Source organism: Corvus kubaryi, unplaced genomic scaffold (assembly GCF_017639235.1).
Source record: "Corvus kubaryi isolate FWS band 111438036 unplaced genomic scaffold, C.kubaryi_AGA036_p1.0 37189, whole genome shotgun sequence".
Taxonomy (NCBI): Eukaryota; Metazoa; Chordata; class Aves; order Passeriformes; family Corvidae; genus Corvus; species Corvus kubaryi.
In genome coordinates, this window is record NW_024581054.1 from 71,989 (window position 1) to 92,330 (window position 20,342).

The 20,342-nt window shown below is 59.0% G+C and overlaps 4 protein-coding genes across 4 annotated transcripts in view; 3 read left to right on the forward strand and 1 right to left on the reverse strand.

Moving 5' to 3' along the window:
• The window catches only part of EPHA2 (EPH receptor A2), an 11,030-nt gene extending 10,663 nt beyond the window's left edge, over positions 1-367 (forward strand). The window contains exon 17 of the mRNA XM_042022142.1: positions 234-367. Coding sequence (XP_041878076.1) covers positions 234-339 — 106 coding nt within the window. The 3' untranslated portion in view covers positions 340-367. The remainder of the gene's footprint in view (positions 1-233) is intronic.
• Positions 368-2,362: 1,995 nt separating this feature from the next.
• Positions 2,363-7,658, reverse strand: CLCNKA (chloride voltage-gated channel Ka). The gene is made up of 19 exons (XM_042022143.1): positions 7,382-7,658; positions 7,173-7,301; positions 6,937-7,065; positions 6,702-6,841; positions 6,535-6,612; positions 6,363-6,441; positions 6,167-6,292; positions 5,977-6,061; positions 5,796-5,897; positions 5,269-5,353; positions 5,024-5,185; positions 4,866-4,935; positions 4,511-4,621; positions 4,216-4,429; positions 4,000-4,133; positions 3,355-3,446; positions 3,192-3,275; positions 2,991-3,077; positions 2,363-2,735 (listed from the first exon to the last, which is right to left on the reverse strand). The coding sequence occupies exons 1-19, from the start codon at positions 7,497-7,499 to the stop codon at positions 2,697-2,699; spliced, it is 2,064 nt and encodes a 687-aa protein (XP_041878077.1). The 5' UTR covers positions 7,500-7,658; the 3' UTR covers positions 2,363-2,696.
• A 169-nt stretch (positions 7,659-7,827) lies between these two features.
• On the forward strand, positions 7,828-9,064 carry HSPB7 (heat shock protein family B (small) member 7). Its single transcript, XM_042022144.1, has 3 exons — positions 7,828-8,118; positions 8,205-8,338; positions 8,565-9,064. Exons 1-3 carry the CDS (start codon positions 8,064-8,066, stop codon positions 8,748-8,750), a joined length of 375 nt encoding a protein of 124 aa, XP_041878078.1. The 5' UTR covers positions 7,828-8,063; the 3' UTR covers positions 8,751-9,064.
• A 1,885-nt stretch (positions 9,065-10,949) lies between these two features.
• The window catches only part of ZBTB17 (zinc finger and BTB domain containing 17), a 9,932-nt gene continuing 539 nt past the window's right edge, over positions 10,950-20,342 (forward strand). The window contains exons 1-16 of the mRNA XM_042022145.1: positions 10,950-11,067; positions 12,342-12,440; positions 12,901-13,012; positions 14,700-14,906; positions 15,068-15,256; positions 15,520-15,681; positions 15,760-15,876; positions 16,259-16,497; positions 16,589-16,731; positions 17,211-17,511; positions 17,845-17,932; positions 18,402-18,518; positions 18,600-18,720; positions 18,865-18,995; positions 19,074-19,289; positions 20,073-20,162. Of these exons, the coding sequence (XP_041878079.1) occupies positions 12,435-12,440; positions 12,901-13,012; positions 14,700-14,906; positions 15,068-15,256; positions 15,520-15,681; positions 15,760-15,876; positions 16,259-16,497; positions 16,589-16,731; positions 17,211-17,511; positions 17,845-17,932; positions 18,402-18,518; positions 18,600-18,720; positions 18,865-18,995; positions 19,074-19,289; positions 20,073-20,162 (2,239 nt within the window). The 5' untranslated portion in view covers positions 10,950-11,067; positions 12,342-12,434. The remainder of the gene's footprint in view (positions 11,068-12,341; positions 12,441-12,900; positions 13,013-14,699; positions 14,907-15,067; positions 15,257-15,519; positions 15,682-15,759; positions 15,877-16,258; positions 16,498-16,588; positions 16,732-17,210; positions 17,512-17,844; positions 17,933-18,401; positions 18,519-18,599; positions 18,721-18,864; positions 18,996-19,073; positions 19,290-20,072; positions 20,163-20,342) is intronic.

A 20,342-nucleotide genomic window follows, 5' to 3' on the forward strand; every position in this document is an offset into this window, starting at 1 on the left:
TCCCTCGGGATGAGCCATGTCCATCCATCCATCTGTCCCTCGGGATGAGCCATGTCCATCCCTCCCTCGGGATGAGCCGTGTCCATCCACCCACCCACCCATCCACGCGCCGGGAACGCTGCTCCTGGGGATCCCCCAAGCCCGGGGTGGGGCTGTCGCTGGACCCATCCCCTGCCAGCCCCGTTCCAGGCTCTTTGCTCCACCAGTCCTGATTTCCTCTCCCCTTTTCCCAGGGACATCAAGCGGATCGGGGTGCGGCTGCCGGGGCACCAGAAGCGCATCGCCTACAGCCTGCTGGGGCTGCAGGAGCAGGCGGGCACCGGGGGGGCCCCGGGCTGACCCCAAACACCCCAGAACACCACATGAAGACCCCCCCTCCTCCCCGAGGGGTTTATTTATTATTTCTGTAATTATTAAGGGTTTTTTTAATAGTGTTATTATTGATACTGTCCCCGTGCTTGGGGATGAGACAGGTGCTGCCCCTGCCCTCCCCCCTAAAAAAATGGAATTTCAAGCTCGTTTGGAGCTGGGGGGGGGGATTTTTCTTCTTATTTTTTCCCCCACATTTCAAGAAAAAAAGGGCTCAGTCCCAAAACTGATTTATTTTTGCTTTTTTTTTCTCCCTATTTATTCCTCTCCCACCGGGTTTTTGGGTGGTTTTGTTCCCTTTTAATGCTGATCTGCCAGTGTTGCCTTGTATTTTTTAACCTAATTTATTCTATTTTTGTATATTTATTGCGAGGAATTAAAGGTCGTGTCAGGTTTGGGAAAGAAAAAAGGGGGAAATTTAAAAAAAAACCTCGGATGCTTTTTTCCCCCTTTTTTTCAGGGATTTATGGGGATTTTCGTGGGGTTTTGAATAAAAATATGTGCTTTTTTGTTTTCTAGAATATTGTGTTTCCCACTGGTTCACAGAGATTGAGGGAATTTGGGGGGCAAAGAGAGAGGGTTTCCCTTGGATTTTAGGAGTTTTAAGGGAATTTAAAGGTTTATAAGAGTATTTTAAAGGGGGTTTTAGGGTGTTTTAAGGATTTTTTGGGGGGCATTAAGGGGGAGTTAAGGAGGTTTAAAGATTTTTTTTTTTCAGTCATTGTAAGGTTTTTTAAGGAGTTATCAGGGTCTGTAAGGGGGTTTAGGGGCTTTAAAGGGGTTTTAAGTTATTTTTTAGAGGGGTTTAATGTTTTTTAAGGGTTTTTATTTAGGGATTTTTATGGGGGGGTTAAGGGGATTTTAGAAGTGGGGGGGTTTAGGGGTTTTAACGGGGTTTAAAATGGGTTAAAGAGGGCTTTTTAAGGGGTTTAAAGTTTTTAGGGCGTTATCAGGGATTTTTAGGGGTTTCACACGGCTCCAGGAGTGTTTCCCATCCGGGGCCTCTTTCCCCAGCAAAACCCAGGAGGAATTTGGCCTTTTCATCCCCCGCCGCTCCCCCGAAGCCAAAGCCCGGCCGCGCCGGCTGCCCGGAGCCTGCAAATAACTGGGTAGGAAAACGCCGGAAAAAGGGTTTTCACTTTTTTTTTCTGCCCCAAACCATAATAAGGGACGGGTGGGAGGTGCGGGCGCACCAACATCGTGCTGCAAAACCCGCCGTTTGGGGGGGTTTCACCCCATTTTGGGGCATTTTGGCCTGTGGGTGTCACGAGTTTGTCGGTCTCAGCCGCGGCGCCGGCCTCGATCCCGGCTCAAAGTCCAGCGGCGCCCGGGAGGAGCCGGATCGGGGGGGACACCCCGGATTTGGGCTCCTTATCGCAGCCCCTTATCGCCTGTGTGCCGAGGGCGGGGCCGGACAAGGAACCCGTGGGGCGGGGGAAGCCATGGGGAAACTGAGGCACGGGGCCAGCGCGGCTTTTGGGGTGACGGGCAGGGCTGGGGGTGCCCCCCGTGGGCGCTGCCCCGCTGACCACCCAAGCGCTCGGGGGGCCGAGGACTGCCCCCCTCGCTTCCCCTCGCTTCCCCTCGCTTCCCCTCGCTTCCCCTCGCTTCCCCTCGCTTCCCCTCGCTTCCCCTCGCTTCCCCTCGCCCCTCCGAGCGCCTCCCGTGGGTGCCGCAGCCCAGCCCCGCTCCCAGCGCCCAGCCCGGAGCCCAGCCCAGCTCCTGCCCCACTTTTGGGGTGTCTCCCTGGCGCTGACCCCGCTTCACCCGTCCTGCGCCGGGCCCGGGCATGCCCGCCCTGCCCAACCTGCCCCGCCGCGCCTAATTAACCCCCCGGGTTTAATTACGGCTTCGTTAGCGCCCGATGCGCCGCCCAAACCCGCTGCGCCCCGGTCCGGGGGTCACCAAAGGGCTGGGGAGTCTCAGCCCCCCACTTCCCCCGGATTTCGGGGTCACTAAACACCCACCCCCTTATTAATTGCAGTAATTAAAATAAGGATAATTAAGTGCTGATCATTTGGGGGGGGGGGGGCATAGGAGGGCGTCACAGAGACAGGGCGCTTCAGTGCATGTCCTGGGGCAGTTTTGGGGTGATTTGGGGAGTTTTAAGCGTTGCCGTTGGGTTGCCGTGACCCCCCCCAAAAGAAATCGGCAGGGCTGGAGGAGGAGGAAGCATTGACAGGTTGATGAATTTAATGCACGACACGCTCTGCTGGAGAACCGGCGCCCCCAGCCCAGACCCCCCACAACACCTGGGGGGTCAGGACTCCCCCTCTCTCCATGGGGGACATCCCTGGGGAGGGGTCCCCTGTGGTCCCAAAACCTCATCACTTGGGGTTGGCGAGTTCCTCGATCGCTCTCCGCAGCTGGAAGGGGACAGAGAAGGTGGGACCGGGGCTTTCCCCCACTTTTCCTCCTCCTCCTTTTTCTCCTCTTTTCCTCCTCCTCCTTTCCCCCTCTTTTCCTCCTCCTTTCCCTGCCCCTTTTCCTCCCATTGCCCCCTTTTTCCTTCCCTTTTTCTCCCCCATTCCCCCCTTTTTCCCCTTTTCCCCTCCCTTTCTTCCCTTTTTTCCCCCTTTTCTTCCCTTTTTTCCCCCTTTTCCCCCCTTTTTCCCCCTCACCTCCGCCCTGCTCACGGCTCCCACCAGCTCCCCAGAGCGGGTGACAAAGACTCGCTGCAGCTTCAGCAGCTGGAAGAGGTGATAGGCCTGGGAAAGGGACAACAGGGACATGGGGACAAAGCCACCCTCGCCGTGTCCCCTCAGTGCGACACAGAACTGGGGGGGGGGGGGGTCCCTGGACACGTCTCCCCCTCCCCAAACCTGGTGCAGGGAGGTCCACGGGGAGAACTGGAGCATGATGGGCTCGATGGCACAGTCATCCCCGAGCGTCCCCACGGTGGCCAGCTTGGGGAAGGTGACATGTTAATTTTGGGGTGGAAAAGCAACTTTTTGGGTGCGGTGGGGTGCCCCCCACCTCGTTTACCTTGTCCCCTTGGGGGGCCTGAGGGTGCTCGTGGCTCTGGAGGAAGGTGACCAGCTGGGACCTGCTGACGGTGCCCACCAGCGTGGGGGACCCTGGAGAGTGGGGACAGTATGGGGACAGCATGGGAATACCAGGGGGACACCAAGGGGACAGTATGGGAATAACAGGGGGAGGGACTGGGGACAGCGAGGGGACATCCCATAGGGACAGGCAGGGTGACGGTATGAGGACAGGATGGGAATATCAAGGGGACGCCCCATAGGTGCACCATGGAGACAGAATGGGAATGTTGAGGGAACAGCATGGGGACACCAAAGGGGATGGGGACAGCATAGATACAGTACAGAGACACCATGGGGACAGTATGGGAATACGGAGGTGGCACCATGGCAATATCAAGGGGACAACACATGGACAGCAACGGGAACAGGACATCCTGGGAATATCGAAGGACACCAAAAGAGCAGAATGAGGACACCGCAGGAACACCCCATAGGGACAGCGTGGGCATGGTATGGACACAGCATGGGAATATCAAGTGGGCACTGTGGGAACACACTGGGGACACAGAAGGGCCACCACAGGGTCAGGGACTTGCTGGCCATCCCCCATGGTGACAGTGACCCCCCAGACCCCACATCCCACCTGTGCTCTCCACCACGGGGTACTCGGTGTCAGCAGAGGCGTCCAAGGCCACCAGCACCTCCTGGAAACCGTCCCCCTTGGCCAAGGCCACCACCTGGCGCTCCATGAACTCCTTCACCGCCACTCGGTAGGAGCTGGTGAGCACAAAACCCCCCAAATTTCCATCGTTTCCTGGAGAATCCCCCCCAGACACGGGGTTTTGGGGCAGGGGCTTACGCAATGTGCCGGCTGCGGATGGGGGGCAGGTAGGGCAGCTTCTTGACAATGATGCCGGCGTCATAGAAGGACGGTTGGTTCTTCTGGCTGATGGCGTTGGCCACCAGCACGGCCAGCACGGTGGGCAGGACGTGGCCCAGGTGCCCGGTGGCCTCGCACACCAGCAGGGCCGTGGACACCGCGTGGGTCACCGAGCCCGCGAAGGCGGCTGCGCCTGGCGGGGGGAGCGGGGGTCAGGGGATGGGGGTGGGTGTCCCCCCGCCCGTGGGGGGTCCCCCCCCAGCCCCAGACTCACCGGCCAGGGCGTAGCCAGCAGGAATGATGGGCCGTGGGGGTCCTTCTGAATGGAGCCCCCGTGGGAAGAGCAGGGCCACCACCTCCCCCATCAAGCGCCCGATGGCCGCTCCTAAAATTGGGGGAGGAGGGAAGGTGGGAAGATCCCAGCAGCCACCCCCAAAAATGGTGGAGGTAGAGGTGAGCACCCTCCTGCAGCCCTCCCAGAGCTGATGGATCCCCTGTACTCCACACCCCCTTGTACCCCCACTCCAAGGGCTGAATGCACCCCCTGCACTCCTCCCCAGGCCTGGCTGTCTCCATCATGTCCCCCTCAGCCTGGCTGTCCCCCCGTGTCCCCCCAGGCCCCAACTCACCGTAGATGAAGATGGGCATGAAGTACCCGGCTGGCAGGGGCAGGGTGGTGGCCAGGATCAGCATCCAGAACTGGGGGGGCCAGCAGACACAGGGGGGGTCACCCCATGGGGACATTGTGTTGGGGGGCCCAGCCAGAGATTTGGGGGGCCATGGTTACCTTCATGAGCAGGAAGAAGGTCAAGGTGCCATAGATGGTGGCAGAGGGATGGTCCCACTCCTGCCAGAGCCCCCCAGGCTTGGCCATCCCCGAGGCATTGGGGGCCAGTGCGCCCCACGTGCGGTTGTCGAAGAGGGAGGTGAGATATTCCTTCATGGTGAGCTGGATGGATGCACAAATGGACACCCTGAGCCCCCAGTGGGAGGTTTTGGGGTCCCCAGGGAGCCCCCCGTGTCCCCACTCACCCTGGAGGCCATGAACTGCCCCAGGCCGGGCGGGAAGGTGATGGAGGCGAGGAGCAGCACCACCAGCACTGTGTACACGGGTTTGCTGCAGGGGGAACACGGGGGGCTGGGGGCGTGGGGACAGATGGATGGACGGACGGGGGGGATCCAGGGACACCCGGGGCAGATCGGGTTAGTGGTCACGGTGCACAGGGTGGACACGTGGACACCCAGGGTGGATGGGGTGGGGTGGGCAGCATGCACGGAGGGGATATAGGGACACTTGGGGTGCATGGGGTTGATGTGGAGGGTGTATGGGGTGGATGCAGGGGTGGCCAGAGTGCACAGGGTGGACATACGGACACTCAGAGGGAATGGGCAGGATGCACGGGGTGGACACATGGACAGGCAGGGTGTGAGGGGGGACATAGGGACACCCAGGGTGTATGGGAAGGACACAGGGACACACAGAGCCTGCAGGGCACGGACACACGGACACAGAGGGTGCAGGGTGCAGACAGACGGATGGATGGATGCCCAGTACGGACTCAGTGGCCAAGAGCTTGGCCGTCAGCCAGTTCTTCTTGACGGCCACCATCATCCAGCGCTGGCAGAAGAGATAAGCACAGGCCACGATCCCGCAGATGGTCCTGTGAGGAGAGGGCAGGTACGGTACAGGCCGGGCACAGGCAGGGCACAGACAACTCCCCAAAACCAGACCCTCCGTACCCCAAAATCACAAAGAAAAAGGTCTCCAGGAGGTCGAAGGGAAAATCAATCTGGAGGTCACTCTTAAAAACAGCGGCAATGGTTTCTGGGAGGGGGGAGAGGAATGAGGGTGTGGGGGTGAGCACCCCAAAAATGCCACAGGGGGAGGGTAAAGGGGAAGGGGGGGTACATCCTGCCCACACTGCCTTGCCTTGCTCGCTGTTGAACACGGCCAGGAGCCGAAACATGAAGGCGCCGCAGGTGGCAGCGAAAAAGCCGCGCCAGTAATCCCGCACGGCAAAGTGGGAGGACATCACCTCGATGCTGAAAAGCACCCCTGGAAAAACGGGGAAAGGGGTCAGGGCGAGGTTTAGGGGTGCCCAGGGTGGGAGTGGGGGGGTCCTCACCGCTGATGGGCGCCCCGAAGACTGTGGCCACCCCGACGGCTTGTGCTGCCACCAGCATCTCATGCTGCTTGAACTTGTTCTGTAGGGTTGGGGGGGTTTAGGCCCAACCCCAACTTTCTGGGGTGGTAAAATAAAATCCCTCCATTCATTTTTTGGGCAGTGGCACCCCCACCTCATACTCCCTCGTGACCGTGGTCCTCATCTTCCCCAGATATGCTGCGGCCATGGCGGAGAGGTGGACATAGGGACCCTGGGGCGGACACAGTGTTGAGCGTCCCCCCCACCTCGGCACCAACTGAAACCGCCGGGGATTCTGGGGTTCAGAAGGGGATCCCTCACCACTTTCCCAAGGAAAAGGGTGCTGCCGCACACCAGGGTGCAGGTCAGCCCCACCACCTTGGCTCCGAAGTTCTGGATGGCCAGGTAGTCCTCCAGCACCACGCCCATCAGGATGGTCTTCAGCTCTGGGATGCCGGAGCCTGGGGAAGGGGGGGGAGGATCCAAATTTTAGACGTCCCCTATTACCGAGGGGGAATTTTAGGGAGCCAGGGAGGTCGGGGTGCAGCTGGCTCACCTCCGGAGTGCGGGGTGATGCTCTGGGAGAAGCCGGTGGAGAAGGCGGCCAGTGCCGTGGGGTACAGGGTCCACGAGAGGTACTTGAGCACCCCGATGTCCCCAATCTCTCGGTACAGCCACGTGTGGGCTGGAGGAGAGGTGTCGGGAGGGGAGATGCACCCCCCAAAAGCCCCCCCCCATATTCTCGGTGAACCCCAAACGCCGGTGAAGCCCCCCAGGGCACCCCTCGTTTACCTGCGTAGAGCCTGGCGACGATGATGTCCATGGTGAAGCTGATGGTGGCCATGAGGACCCCCAGAATGAAGAGGAAGTACCAATCCTCCCCGACGTGGAAAAGCTGCCGCTTCACCCACTCCAAGCACCCTGCGACGGGGGGAACAGGGTGCTGACCCCCCCCAAAAACTCTCACCCCCAGAATCCCCCTTTTTGGGTGGGGGTCTCACCTCGGAGCCTTCTCCGGGCGGTGGGGCAGGGTCTCCAGCTGTGCTCCGACACCAGCACCCTCTCCTCCTCCTTCTCTTCCTTCTCCTCCCGCGCCCCCCCGGGGAGGGCTCGCTCCATCCCGGGGACTTTTCTGGGGACTGCACCCGCTTTTTTTTAGCACCCCCTCACCCGTCCTCCCGCCTCGGCCTCCGCTGCCAGAGTGAGTTTGCAAAGGAGCTCATTAAAAACGACCTTGACGAATCCGACGGACCCGCTCGGGCCGGAGCGAGCCGGGTTTCCCCCCCCCCCTCCGCCACCCGCGAGCTCCCAATCCCAACGCACATCCCGCGGCGGGGAGGATTTAATAAGTATTTTAATTAATTATCATGATTATTCCTTAATAATAGGCATCGCATTCCATGGCGTTGAGTTGGGGGGGGACGGAGAGGGGAAAAATTTCCACCGTCTCCGGCGCAAGACCTAAATTTAGCCGGTTTTACGAGAGGTCTGGCAGGCGGCCGGGAGCCTTAACGAGGCTTTAAAAACCTCGTCAAGTCGAAATATCCCGAAATAACCGATCCGGCGTCGCCTTCGCCGGGAGGAGAACGAGGAAGGAGGTTCCGCTCTTTCCCCCGGCGGGAGCTGGGGGTCGCAGGTGGGGGCAAGCAGCAGGTGAAGGTGAAATCCTCGCCCGCCGGCACCATGGAGCTTTTCGGGAGCTTTGTCCGGCCCCACGGGGAGACCTTGGGGTTCCCAGGTGAGTTTGGGGGGGCACTCAGGAGGCATCTGGGGGGGGATCCGCAGCAAGCCGTGGCTGTGACCCCCCCAAACCCTGTCCGGCAGCTCGCCCCGGTAACACGGGCGTGGTGAAGACCCTGGGGAACACCTATCAGTTCACGGTGGACGTCAGCGACTTCGCGCCCGAGGACATCATCGTCACCACCTCCAACAACCAGATCGAGGTGCACGCCGAGAAGGTGGGTGCTCCCTCCCTTCTCTGCTCGTCCCCAAAGCGGGGGACCCCAAAATCCTCACCGGGGGATGCGGGGACCATCCAGCTCCCACCCAATTGCCGAACAGCTGCGGCCACAACCCCATCGGGGTTTAATTCACCATTAGTTAATGGTGACCGTAGGGAATGATGAGTCCCCATTCCACTTGCACCCCAAAATCGCCCCTTTTCACCCATTTTTTTCTCCCCAGAGGGCCACGGACGGCACCGTCATGAACACCTTCACCCACAAGTGCCAGCTGCCTGAAGACGTGGACCCCACGTCCGTGTCGTCCTCGCTGGGGGACAACGGGATGTTGACCATCCGGGCTCAGCGCCGGCCGGCCAAGCACTCCGAGCACGTCCAGCAAACCTTCCGGACTGAGATCAAGATCTGAGGGGTCGGGAGGCTCCTTTCCTCCCCTCTCCCCTCCCTCGCTAATTATTTGGGTGATTTGGGAAGGAGGTGGGACGTGGGGTAGGGAATGGGAACGCTCCCTCCACCGTGGGGTCAGACCTGTGCCGAATGCGTCCCGGCACCCACCGGAGAAACTCCGGAGGGGAGTCCCAGCTCCAGCAATTTTTAGCTGGCGCGTGTTGAGGGGGAAGATCCAGCGTGCCAAGAGTCCTGCCGGGAGCCAGGTTCCCTTCCCAGCCCTCCGCCAGAGCTTGTCTTTGTATATAGAGCTTGGGATAAATTATTGAGAACGTCTGACTGCCGCCTTCTCCGTTTTTTGATGTTTCCTTGATGCTTTACACTCAAAAAGGGGTGTGGGATCAGACCCGAGGGGTGTCTCCGTAAGCGATATTCTGCCATCCCGACAAAAACCCGGACCAGGAGCTGCTCGGGCGCCCGCTGCCCTGTTTATTTCCAGCCCGGGGTGACTCATTTCTTCCCCGAAGCTCTATTTCTGAGCCATTCCCTCAGCTGTTCGGCTGCCGACCCACCTGGAAGGGCACCAAACCCTCCTCTCCTCCCCTCGCCCACCCTCACCCACCGCCCTCGGGATGCCCCAAGGCCGGCACGAGCCGGGATGGCGGCCCCAAACCCAAGGGTTTATTTTGGGGGGGAGCCCCCCAAAACCTCCCGGAAAGAAAGGCCTGACTCCGTCTCTCCCTGTGTGTACCAACAACACCGAGGCGCCTGCTCGGGGCCAGCGCCTGTTTATGGCTACACACAGCGCCCGGCTCGTGTTGCTGCTCCCGCTCCAGGGCAGCCCGATCCCGTCCATCCCCGAACCACTCGTGACTGGCATTAACACACCTGGCAGCGTCCCAGGCACGGCCGCCGGCTGCTTTGGCTGTCACTCAGGGGACTCCCGGTGGCAGGGAGAAAAAAAGAGGTTAAAAGTGATGAATAAAGTTGTTGGTGGCAGTAAAGGCTCGGGGAGCTCCGGGGAGGGGAGCGGCGGTGCGCGGCCGTCGAGCCCCGGCGATGGGACGCGGCCGCTCCGTCCCAAAATGCCACCCCGGCAGCCACCGCCGGTCACTGGTTGCCATCTAGTGGCCCTTGCCCAGGGCGGTGCAGAGACAGGAGGAAGAAAATGGGGAAAAACGCCCTATTCCTGCCCAAATCGCTTTTGGACAGGGGAGATGTGGAGTGGGTGAAAGGCCGGCTCAGCCCAGCCCCAAACGCACCCCACAGCAACTCGTTTGTGGAAGGAAAGATGGGGAAAAAACAGGTTTTTTGGGCATGCTTAAAGCCTTTATCAATGATCTGGACGAGGGGATCAAGGGCACCGTTGTAGCCCGATACAAAACTTTTTCACTTATTTATACATTTTCAGCAAACAAATTAATGTTCATGGGTTTTAAGTCACATAATTCTCTTTATTATTTAGCATTCTGTCTTCTATCGGTCATTGATTTCTGTAGTAATTTTATTATCTTCTTCTCAGATGGGGAATCTCCAGCTTTCCAGGCCTTAATGTCCTCTGTGTTTTCTGGTTACTCCAACGTCCTTGAAGGGCCGTACATTTAAGATCCCAGATATCCAATTTTCAAATGCCTTTGGCTTTATTGAAGCTTGTCAGGGTTAGTTTTAACAAACTTACAGTTTTGGTGATTTAATGATCTGAGCAACGAGAGTCTGTGGAGAAACTTAACTAGTGCTGGCCAAAAGTGAGTGCTGCTTACAATTAATTAAAACAACTGATTAAAAATTACTTAGGAAAAGTGTATTATTTCCAATAACCGGGAACCTTCTCCTTGACAGAAGGGTGGAGCCAAGAGAACAAGTGACAGGAAAAGAGGAACGGCATCACGTTGCGGCAGGGAGATTTATGTTAGATATAGGGAAGATTCCTTCATGCAGGGGGCGGTCAGGCACTGGGACAGTGGTGGAATCACCACCTCGGGGGTGCTGAAATAGGGGTGATATGGCGACGGGGGACGTGGTTAGCGATGAACACGGCGGTGGCGGCCGCACCAGAACCTTCGACCCTCAGAGCTCCGCTCTGTCCCTCACGGCCCCTCACGGCCCCTCAGCACCGCGCCCCCCACTGTCATGGCGGCGCCTCTGAGGCGGGAAGGGGCGGGAAGGGGCGGGAAGGTGACCGGCCCCTGCCGCGCATGCGCAGTGACGCTGCCGCCGCTGGGCGGGCCAGGGCGACGCCGCTTCCGCCCGGCGCCAAGATGGCGGCGCCCTTTGTCTGGTCGGTGTCACGGTGAGGGCCGCGGGCTGCGGGTGAGGCCCCGCCGGGCCCGGCATGGCAGGTACGGCACGGGGGGCCCGGGAGAGCGCTGGAGGGGCTGGGGAGAGGGCTGAGTGGAACACGGGCGCTGGGAGGGGAGGGGTCTGCGGCCCGGCTCGCTGGCTGTGGGGTAACGGAGCCGGTTTGGGGGTCACCCCGGTGCGCGGCCCCCGGTTCTTTGAGGGCAGGCTGCGAGGGGGGGGGGGGGGGGCCCCTGCTGGGGGCCCCGGGGCACGGGGGGCGGCCGGCTGTGGTGGGGGGACCGGGGGTTGTCGCGACGGGGGGGAGGGCGGCTGCTAGCTATCGTCAGGGTTTGTTGGCTGCTGTGAGGGGAGCGGGGGTCTCCTGGTTGTCGTGAGGGGAATGGGGGGTTGGCGGGGGAGTGGGGGGCTGTCGTGAGGGGAATGGAGGGGCTTCTGGATGTCATGAGGGGAGCAGAGGGCTCGTGGTTGTCGTGAGAGAAACGAGAGGCTCCTGCCTGTCCTGAGGGCGGGGGGGGGGGCTTTTGGCTGCACCCCCTCCCCAAGTGTCCGCTGTGTGACCCCCCCCAGCCGTGAGGTGACTCGGGCGAGGCCGTGCACGAAGCCCGGCGTCCCCCGGGCGTGGGGCATCACCGTCCCCTCAGGCCGCCGAAAGATCCTCCCGAGGGCGGGGATGGGGGTCAGAGCCCTGAGCCAGCGCCAGACACATCCCCGCACCTCAGGGACGGGGAAAGCCGCAAGGAAAACACGGATTTTTCCCTTGTTCTGGCGTTTCTGGCGAGGTGACAGTCCCTCCTGGCTGTCCGTGCCCTCTGCGGGCGGGCGCGGGTGACACATTTCCCGGAGCAGCCGCGTTTCCTTAGTTTCGTTTCTGCATCAGAGGCTTCTCCCGGGATTCCAGCCCTCAGCCAGCATTCCAAAGGTTGTTTTTCCCCGAGGAGACGAGGGTTTGTCATCCCTGGGCACTGCAGACACAGAAGGGATTTCGGGGCAGATGTCAGGCTCAGGTGATGTCTCGGTGTCCAGAGCAGCACCAGCACATCCCTAAGCCTGAAATCCAAATAACCAAGGGGTCTTCAGGATGTCCGTTCCCTGTGGGGCATCCAGAATGTCCCTCTCCTCGTGTCTTTCTCATTTTATTTCCTTTTCATCCCATTTTATCCTCTTTGTGATTATTTCCTCTCTCGTAGCTCACCTTCCGCTTCCGACCACAAGCGCCACAGCCCTTCCCTGTTCCATGGTAGCTATTATTATGTGGAGCTGCTCCACTCAGATCAGCTCTAAACTTCATTTTTTTTCATGGAAAACGTTGCAGGATCCATCCCTGGAAATGAGGACAGACCCCTCCGGGCAGAGGCAGCGAGGGTTGGGGCCACGTTGTTCCCCGAGCTGACGCACGAGGAGGGAGATGACGGTGGGTAGGAAACAACCCCCCTCTCCCCTTTCATCTTCCCAGCATGGATGGCTGGGTGGTGACAGCCTTGAAAAGCGATGTTTAAATCACTGGTTTTTTTCCAATTTAGCGAGGTTTGGGGGTTTTTAATAGGTAGATGTTCATGTGGCAGGGAAAGGGAGAGGTGATGTCGCTAATTAGCGAGAGCGCTTAACAGAGCTCGCGTGGGAAGCTCCCTGGGACTGCAGCTGCTGTATTTATCTGTGTGGTGGGCGTGGGTGGGCTCATAATGAACTTTTCCATGCTTAATTGGATAATGAGAGACTCAACAGCCGCGTCGGAGAGAGGTCGGGAGAGGAATCGTCTCTCCCGAGGGGAAATCAGGAGGTGCCCGGTCCTGCATTGGCAATTTTGTACCTTGGTGCCTTCAGCACCCAAAACTGGAGGTTTAAAATGGAGTTTTTCATCCCATTTTTCCCAGGATGGCAGCGTAGAGACTGACCTGAACACCTGGAAAGGGGAAACCTCTGGAGGGGAGACACAACCCTCTGGCCCTCAATCCTCTGGATATCTCCGCTCCTCGCAGCACAGGGGTGAGCTCAGGCACCAGTCCTGGGGGCTGGGTCCGGGTGTTTGGGATTTTTAAACCTTGGAGTCAGGGATTTTAGTGGATAAAGGTGACATTGGCTGCTGGGTGCGGGTGTAGAGAGCTCCTCTAAGCCTGTCCCTGCTGTGCTTCCGAGGGAGCTGGAACACGACGTTACGGAGGAGACTACAGAAAATAGGAAGTTTTTGGGGAGGAGTTGAGTTTCCTGGATTTTTACTCCCTTCTCAAACCTGGGGAGCAAAGCTGAGACAAGTCCAATCCTGGAACATTAAAAATCATCGTTCAGATGCAAAGTGCCTCCCACAAATTCCCAAAAATACCCTTTTAGTGCATCAAACTGTCATGATTCCTCAGGTCCTGCTGCGCAGAGCTCTCTGAGCATGGAACACAGCCTTGTTTATCCTGCTGGGAAAATGCTCCCCCTTTTTTCCAGAGCTTTGCAAACCACACCGGGCCGTGCTATGCAGTATTTTTCCTGGCTGTCGGGGATGTATTTTGGGACTGGGGGAGTTTGGAGAGCTGGGGGAAAGCCAGGGCAGGGAGTTCATTGCAACGACAAAATGGAGTAGAACTTCCTCTCTCTGTGCACAATCTGATGCTGTCAGAGAGGTTGTGGCCTCTCATCCGCACTGGGAATGACTTTGGAAGCTGAATGAATCCTTGGGAGGAAGATCTTTCCCCGACTGCTGCTGGCACCCACAGCTGACAGGAGGAGGCTCCCTCTGACCACTGATGCAGAGGAAGGGACAGGAACTGGAAGTGCCTGGTGTTGTGGATCCAAACCTCTCACTTTTTCCTGACTGGAAGCTCCTGATTTAAGAGTTGGTGAAGTGGAAAAACAACTTCCATGGGCTGGAAATGTTCCGAGACACTGAGAATGGAATCCAGGAGTGTTTCCCCAGCCATAACCTTCCTGCTTCAGCATCCAGAGCTCTGGGGACTTCCTGCTTGAACAATAACTGGATAGTTCCTGCTTCCTTTCTCCTCCCTCCTTGCTGATCCCTTGAAACAATCCCTTTAGCACGGGAATCATTGTTGGGAGACAAAGCCAAGTGAAAACCTTTCATCCACCCTACGGATGCAGCTCAGGAGAAAATCCACAGTGTGGCACTTTGCTGACAAGGACCTGCTGGAAAATTGGGGTTTTGCCATGTTTCCAGTGATTTGCAGCATTCCTCAGGCAAAGCTGTGCTCTGAGCATGGAGAACCCTCTCCAAACACACAAAAAAATACAGAAATTCCTCAGTATTGTGACATGGGCAGCTGGAACGAGCAGGAGCTGGAAGGTTTGGCTGAACACTTCCATGCTGTGGCCTTGGCAGGAGCCGTGACACAGAGGAAGGACATGTGTCTGCAGAGGTGACAAGGCTCCTGCTCGCTGCTTGGACCAGCTGAGGAGCAATAGCTGTGTTCTAAATGCTGTCAGAGTGGCTAAAAACCATCGTGGCTGTTCCATCAACTCCTTCCAGCCCTGTGCTGGAGTCGTGGCTGTTCTAGGAGAGGGTTCAGGGCTGGATTTAGCCAGGAGAGGAGCTGAAATTCACCTTTTTGGGCCATTTTTTTAACCACGAGGACAGTCAGGTTGTGTTTTGTGATCTCTCTTCCTCCACGACCCCTTCAGTGGTTTCACCACCCACCTCACCCCCCATCCTGGGTTTTTTCCCTCCCCACAGCCATGGATTTCCCGCAGCACAGCCAACAAGTGCTGGAGCAGCTGAACCAGCAGCGGCAGCTGGGGCTGCTCTGCGACTGCACCTTCGTGGTGGACGGCATCGACTTCAAGGCCCACAAGGCCGTGCTGGCCGCCTGCAGCGACTACTTCCGCATGCTCTTCGTGGACCAGAAGGACGTGGTGCACCTGGACATCAGCAACGCCGCAGGTAGGCCTGCAGGTTTTATCCAGCATCCCTCCCAGCTCCTTAAACAACACAATTCCTTGCCCAGGCTTCAAGGGAGGCTCTTCAGCTTGTTATTTTGAGCGTTTCAAAATGAAAGAGTGAGGGGCGAGGGCTCATTTGTGGTTGTGTCACCTCCCCTGCAGGCCTGGGCCAGGTTCTGGAGTTCATGTACACGGCTAAGCTGAGCTTGAGCCCCGACAACGTGGAGGACGTGCTGGCCGTGGCAGGTTTCCTGCAGATGCAGGAGATCGTCAGTGCTTGCAATGCACTCAAATCCCTCTCTGTGCCCCCAGAAAATCCCCCTGGGATGAGCCAGCAGCCCCCTGAGATTGGTACGTACCATCCTGGCTTTCCCTCATCCAGGGAAAGTCAAGATTTACCCACTTAGGCTTCATCCAGTCCAAGATTTATCCACTTATGCTCCTTGGCCACCTTCCAAACCCATTTCCTGGGTACATCTGGTGCGCCTGAATGGGGTTTGATCCCCTTGGGCACCACCAGCAGTTGAAAAATCGCTGCTTCCCTGAATTTTGTGGGATTTGGGAATCCTTCTGGCAGCAGCAGCTGCTGGATGGCTTTGCCTCTTCCCTCGCAGGGGCCGACAAGGTGACGGCCGATGACAAGACATCGGTGGCAGAGGCTCCGGGGGAGCCTGACAAAGACAAAGCAGCTGTTCCCAATGCCGAGGGGAAGGAGGAGCAGCCGGAGGCCACGGCACAGCCCGAGGCGCCTGCGGAGCAGCCGGCTGGCCTGGAAGGTGAGCCACCAAGAGGTGACACCCTGGATCCTGCTGTCACCCCCAGCACACCCTGTCCTGACACTCCGGTGCTCACAGGGACAGACGCTGCCATCCAGGAGGATCCCAAGGCCGACATTCCCGGGCTCCCGCAGCCGTCGGAGAGCGCAGTGGGCAGCGGCAGCCCCGCGGCCTCGGACACCGCCGGGACAGGAGGTGTGTTGGCGAGCAGGGCTGGGACAAAGCTGGGCAGAGCTTGATCCTGCATTTTCTGTGGAGTTAATTGTGTGAGTTTTGTGAGGCACAGATCCTCTGGGAGCAGTTTTCATAGAGCATAGTGAGGAGAATTGGGAAATTCTCCTCTGCCTGCACAGGGTTTTGGAATTTAGGGCTAATCACCTGCAAATTCAAAGTGATTCCAGGCAAAGGTGACTGATGGATGAGCTTTCACCTCCCTTCCAACTCAAATGTTTCTGTGATTTCCCTGGGGACAGGGGACGCCTAATCCCAGTCTCCTTAGGTTAGGAAATACAGGTGGATTTTGTGCCTCTGCTGCTGCTCACAAACCTGAGCATCCCCACTTTCTACCATCCTGCAGAGATGAAGCCGGAAAGGAAGGAGGAAGAGGGGGAGATGATAGTGGAGGAGGAAGATGAGGGTAAAATCCCTGAGGAGGAGCCAGCCCAGCTGGAAAACGGGGAGAACGCTGAGGATAATGAGTCGGGAAGCACAGATTCCGGGCAGGAGAACTCGGGGGAACCGCGCCTGCTGCGCTCCGGCACCTACAGCGACCGCACCGAGTCCAAGGCCTACGGCTCCGTCACACACAAGTGCGAGGTGAGGCCATCTGGGCTCCTGGGCAGCATCTCCAGGTGCCTCGAAGACACCGGGGGTGACAGTGCCCATCCCTCCATCCCTACATCCCTAGGACTGCGGGAAGGAGTTCACCCACACCGGGAACTTCAAGCGGCACATCCGTATCCACACCGGAGAGAAGCCCTTCTCCTGCAGGGAGTGCAACAAGGCCTTCTCCGACCCGGCCGCCTGCAAGGCCCACGAGAAGACGCACAGGTACGTGGTGGAACCAGGGAGAGGTGCCTGAAAAACGTGGGGTTTGCTGGGAATGGTTGAATCCTTTGGAAATCCACTGGTGTGTTGGGATATCCGGGAGGAGATTTGTCTTTCTGCCCGTGTCACAGAGTCACAATAATCCTGAGTTGGAAGGGACCCACAAGGATCGAGCCCAGCTCCTGGCCCTGCACAGACACCATCAGAATCCCGTCCTGGGTCTGAGAGCGTTGTCCAAATTGTTCTTGCCTTTTGTGTTGTTTCATGGACTCCCCATCCCTGGAAGGGTTCGGGGTTGGATGGGGGGCTTGGAGCTGGATGGGGGGCTAAGTGGCAGGTGGGGTGTGGTGGAACAGGATGAGCTTGAAGGTCCCTCCCAACCCCAGCCATTCTGTGATTCCTGTGGGTCTGGCTGGGGGGTGACGCTCAGACTGGGGCAGGGAGACGCCAGCGCTGGCTGTGACATTCCCACCTCATCCCAGCCCACTGAAGCCGTACGGCTGCGAGGAGTGCGGGAAGAGCTACCGACTCATCAGCCTCCTGAACCTGCACAAGAAGCGGCACACGGGCGAGGCCCGGTACCGCTGCGAGGACTGCGGGAAGCTCTTCACCACCTCGGGCAACCTGAAGCGGCACCAGCTGGTGCACAGCGGCGAGAAGCCCTACCAGTGCGACTACTGCGGGCGCTCCTTCTCCGACCCCACCTCCAAGATGCGCCACCTGGAGACGCACGACACCGACAAGGAGCACAAGTGTCCCCACTGCGACAAGAAGTTCAACCAGGTGCGGCGGGGAGCGGGGAAAAGAGCGGGAGCTGGGCCAGAGCGGTCCTGGAAGGGAGGTTTGTCCATGGGGTGCAGTTCGGGGCTCCCAGAGCTGTCCTGGGGTGGTGGTGTATCCATGAGGTGTAGTTGGGGGTCCCAGAGTGGGCTTGAAAGGGTGGATTATCCGTGGGATGCAGTTCGGGGGTCTTGGAGTTTGGAGAGGGTGGTTTATCCATGAGGAGGAGCTTGGGGGTCCCAGAGGCCACTCCAGAAGGGATCCATGGGGATTGGGGTTGCTCCGAAGGGAGATGGGGTGGTTTGGGGCTCTCTCCATCCCGTTCTCCATCCCCAGGTGGGGAATTTGAAGGCTCACCTGAAGATCCACATCGCAGATGGGCCCCTGAAGTGCCGGGAATGCGGGAAGCAGTTCACCACCTCAGGTAACATGGGGATGGGGGCTAAGTGATGGGGGTTGGATGGTTTGGCAGGGGCAGGGAGTGTTCTGGGGCTGGATCAGAGCCAGAGGAAGGATTTCATCCCGGGTTTACAGTGCCATGGTTGTGCTGCACAAATCCCTGGTTTTCCCCAGGGAGCCACACCCTGGAAAGGAGCTCCTCATGCAAATTTTGGAGATGGAGACCTCTCCTCCCATCTTCTCCCAACCTGCTGCAGAGCCAGGGGGTTGGGATGATCCCAGTGGAGTCCCTTGATCCCCTCAAACACTGGGTGCTTGTCCCCCCTTCCATGTTATTGCCCGATCGCAGGCAAGGTCCACGTGACTTCCCTTGATCCCTGTGCAGTCCCTGCTCCCTGAGTAGCAACAGGCTTTCCTGAGGGAGCTTCTGGGGCGCTGGGAAGGAGGAAAAGGGGGAGGAGGCTCCGGTGTCCTTCAGCCTGCCCTGCTCCCAGGTAACCTGAAGCGGCACCTGCGGATCCACAGCGGGGAGAAGCCGTACGTGTGCGTGCACTGCCAGCGCCAGTTCGCCGACCCGGGCGCGCTGCAGCGCCACGTCCGCATCCACACCGGTACGGATCCGCTCCCGCCTCCCCGAGGGGTTCTCCTTCCCCCCGTGCTCCCCACCCACCCTCTCCCTGTGTTTTCCCCAGGAGAGAAGCCGTGCCAGTGCTTGATCTGCGGGAAAGCCTTCACCCAAGCGAGCTCTCTCATCGCCCACGTGCGCCAGCACACCGGGGAGAAGCCCTACGTGTGCGAGCGCTGTGGGAAGAGGTGAGGATTCCCCTTGGGAAATTTCAGGAGGGGCACTTCTGTGGTGTTGGAATACCAGGGGGCACCTCCACTCGCCCTCTGCAGCTGGGTGGAGGTGCCAGGGTGTTACCACAGACTGTGGTGACCGTGGTGTCATCCCCGAAGGTTCGTCCAGTCGAGCCAGCTGGCCAACCACATCCGCCACCACGACAACATCCGGCCCCACAAATGCACCGTCTGCAACAAAGCCTTCGTCAACGTGGGTGACCTGTCCAAGCACATCATCATCCACACTGGTGGGTGCCTCCCAAAATCCTCCCCCGCCCCTGGGCATCGCCCCCTGACCCGCCCCTCATTCCCTGTCCTCTTGCCAGGGGAGAAGCCGTTCCTGTGTGACAAGTGCGGGCGCGGCTTCAACCGCGTGGACAACCTGCGCTCGCACGTGAAGACCGTGCACCAGGGCAAGGCCGGCATCAAGATCCTGGAGCCCGAGGAGGGCGACGAGGTCAACATCGTCACAGTGGCATCCGATGACATGGTGACACTGGCCACCGAGGCGCTGGCTGCCACCGCTGTCACACAGCTCACGGGTGAGCTGGGGGGCCCCCGGGTGTTCCCAAAGGGAGTTCATCCATGAGGAGCAGCTTGGGAGCCAGCCAGAAGGGAAATTTAGCGTCGGGGTGCAGCTGGCTGGTCCCAGAGTTGTTCCCAGAGGGAGATTCATTTATGGGGGTGCAGCTTAGGGGTCTCAGGAGTCATCCCAAAAGGGAAACACACCGATGGGAATGCAGCTTGGGGGTCTTAGCAGTGTCCTGAAAGGGAGGTTTATCCATGGGGTGCAGCCTGGAGGTCCCAGGAGCCACCCTAAAAGGGAAACTTATCCATGGGATGGAGCTTGGGCATCGCAGGACTGTCCTAAAAGGGGGGTGGGTCTCCAAGGAGCAGCTTGTGGTTCCAAGAGACACCCCAAAAATGAGATTTTTCCATGGGGGGCAGCCTAGGGTCCCAGGAGCCCTTCCAGAGGGGAGATTTATCCCTGGGGAGCAGCTTGGGTGTCTTGGGGCTGCCCTGGAAGGGAGGTTTATCCATGAGGTGCAGTTTGAGGGGCCCAAGAGTCACCCCAAAAAGGAGATTGATTTATGGGGGGCAGTTTGGGGCTTTTCCATGGGGTGCAGGTCCTGGAGCCCTCCAAAGGCACTGCGGGTTCATCCAAGGGTGCAGCACCCGAGTCTGGGCAGCGTCACATCCCACTGGAGCTGCTCCCAGCCTCGGCTCTGGGCAGGATCCATGGTTTGGGGCAGAATTCCTGCCCAGCTGGCCCCCCCAATGTCCCTGTCCTCCCCAAATGTCCCCGTGCCCCCTTGTCCCCGCAGTGGTGCCCGTGGCGGCCGCGGTGACGGCGGACGAGACCGAAGCACTTAAAGCCGAGATCACCAAAGCGGTGAAGCAGGTGCAGGAAGCAGGTGAGACCGGGAATACCGGGCTGGCTCCTCCCATCCCACCCCCCCCAGCGCCTCCGGGAATACCGGGAATACCGGGCTGGCTGCTCCCATCCCACCCCCCCAGCACCTCCGGGAATACCGGGCTGGCTCCTCCCATCCCACCCCCAGCACCTCCGGGAATACCGGGAATACCGGGAATAC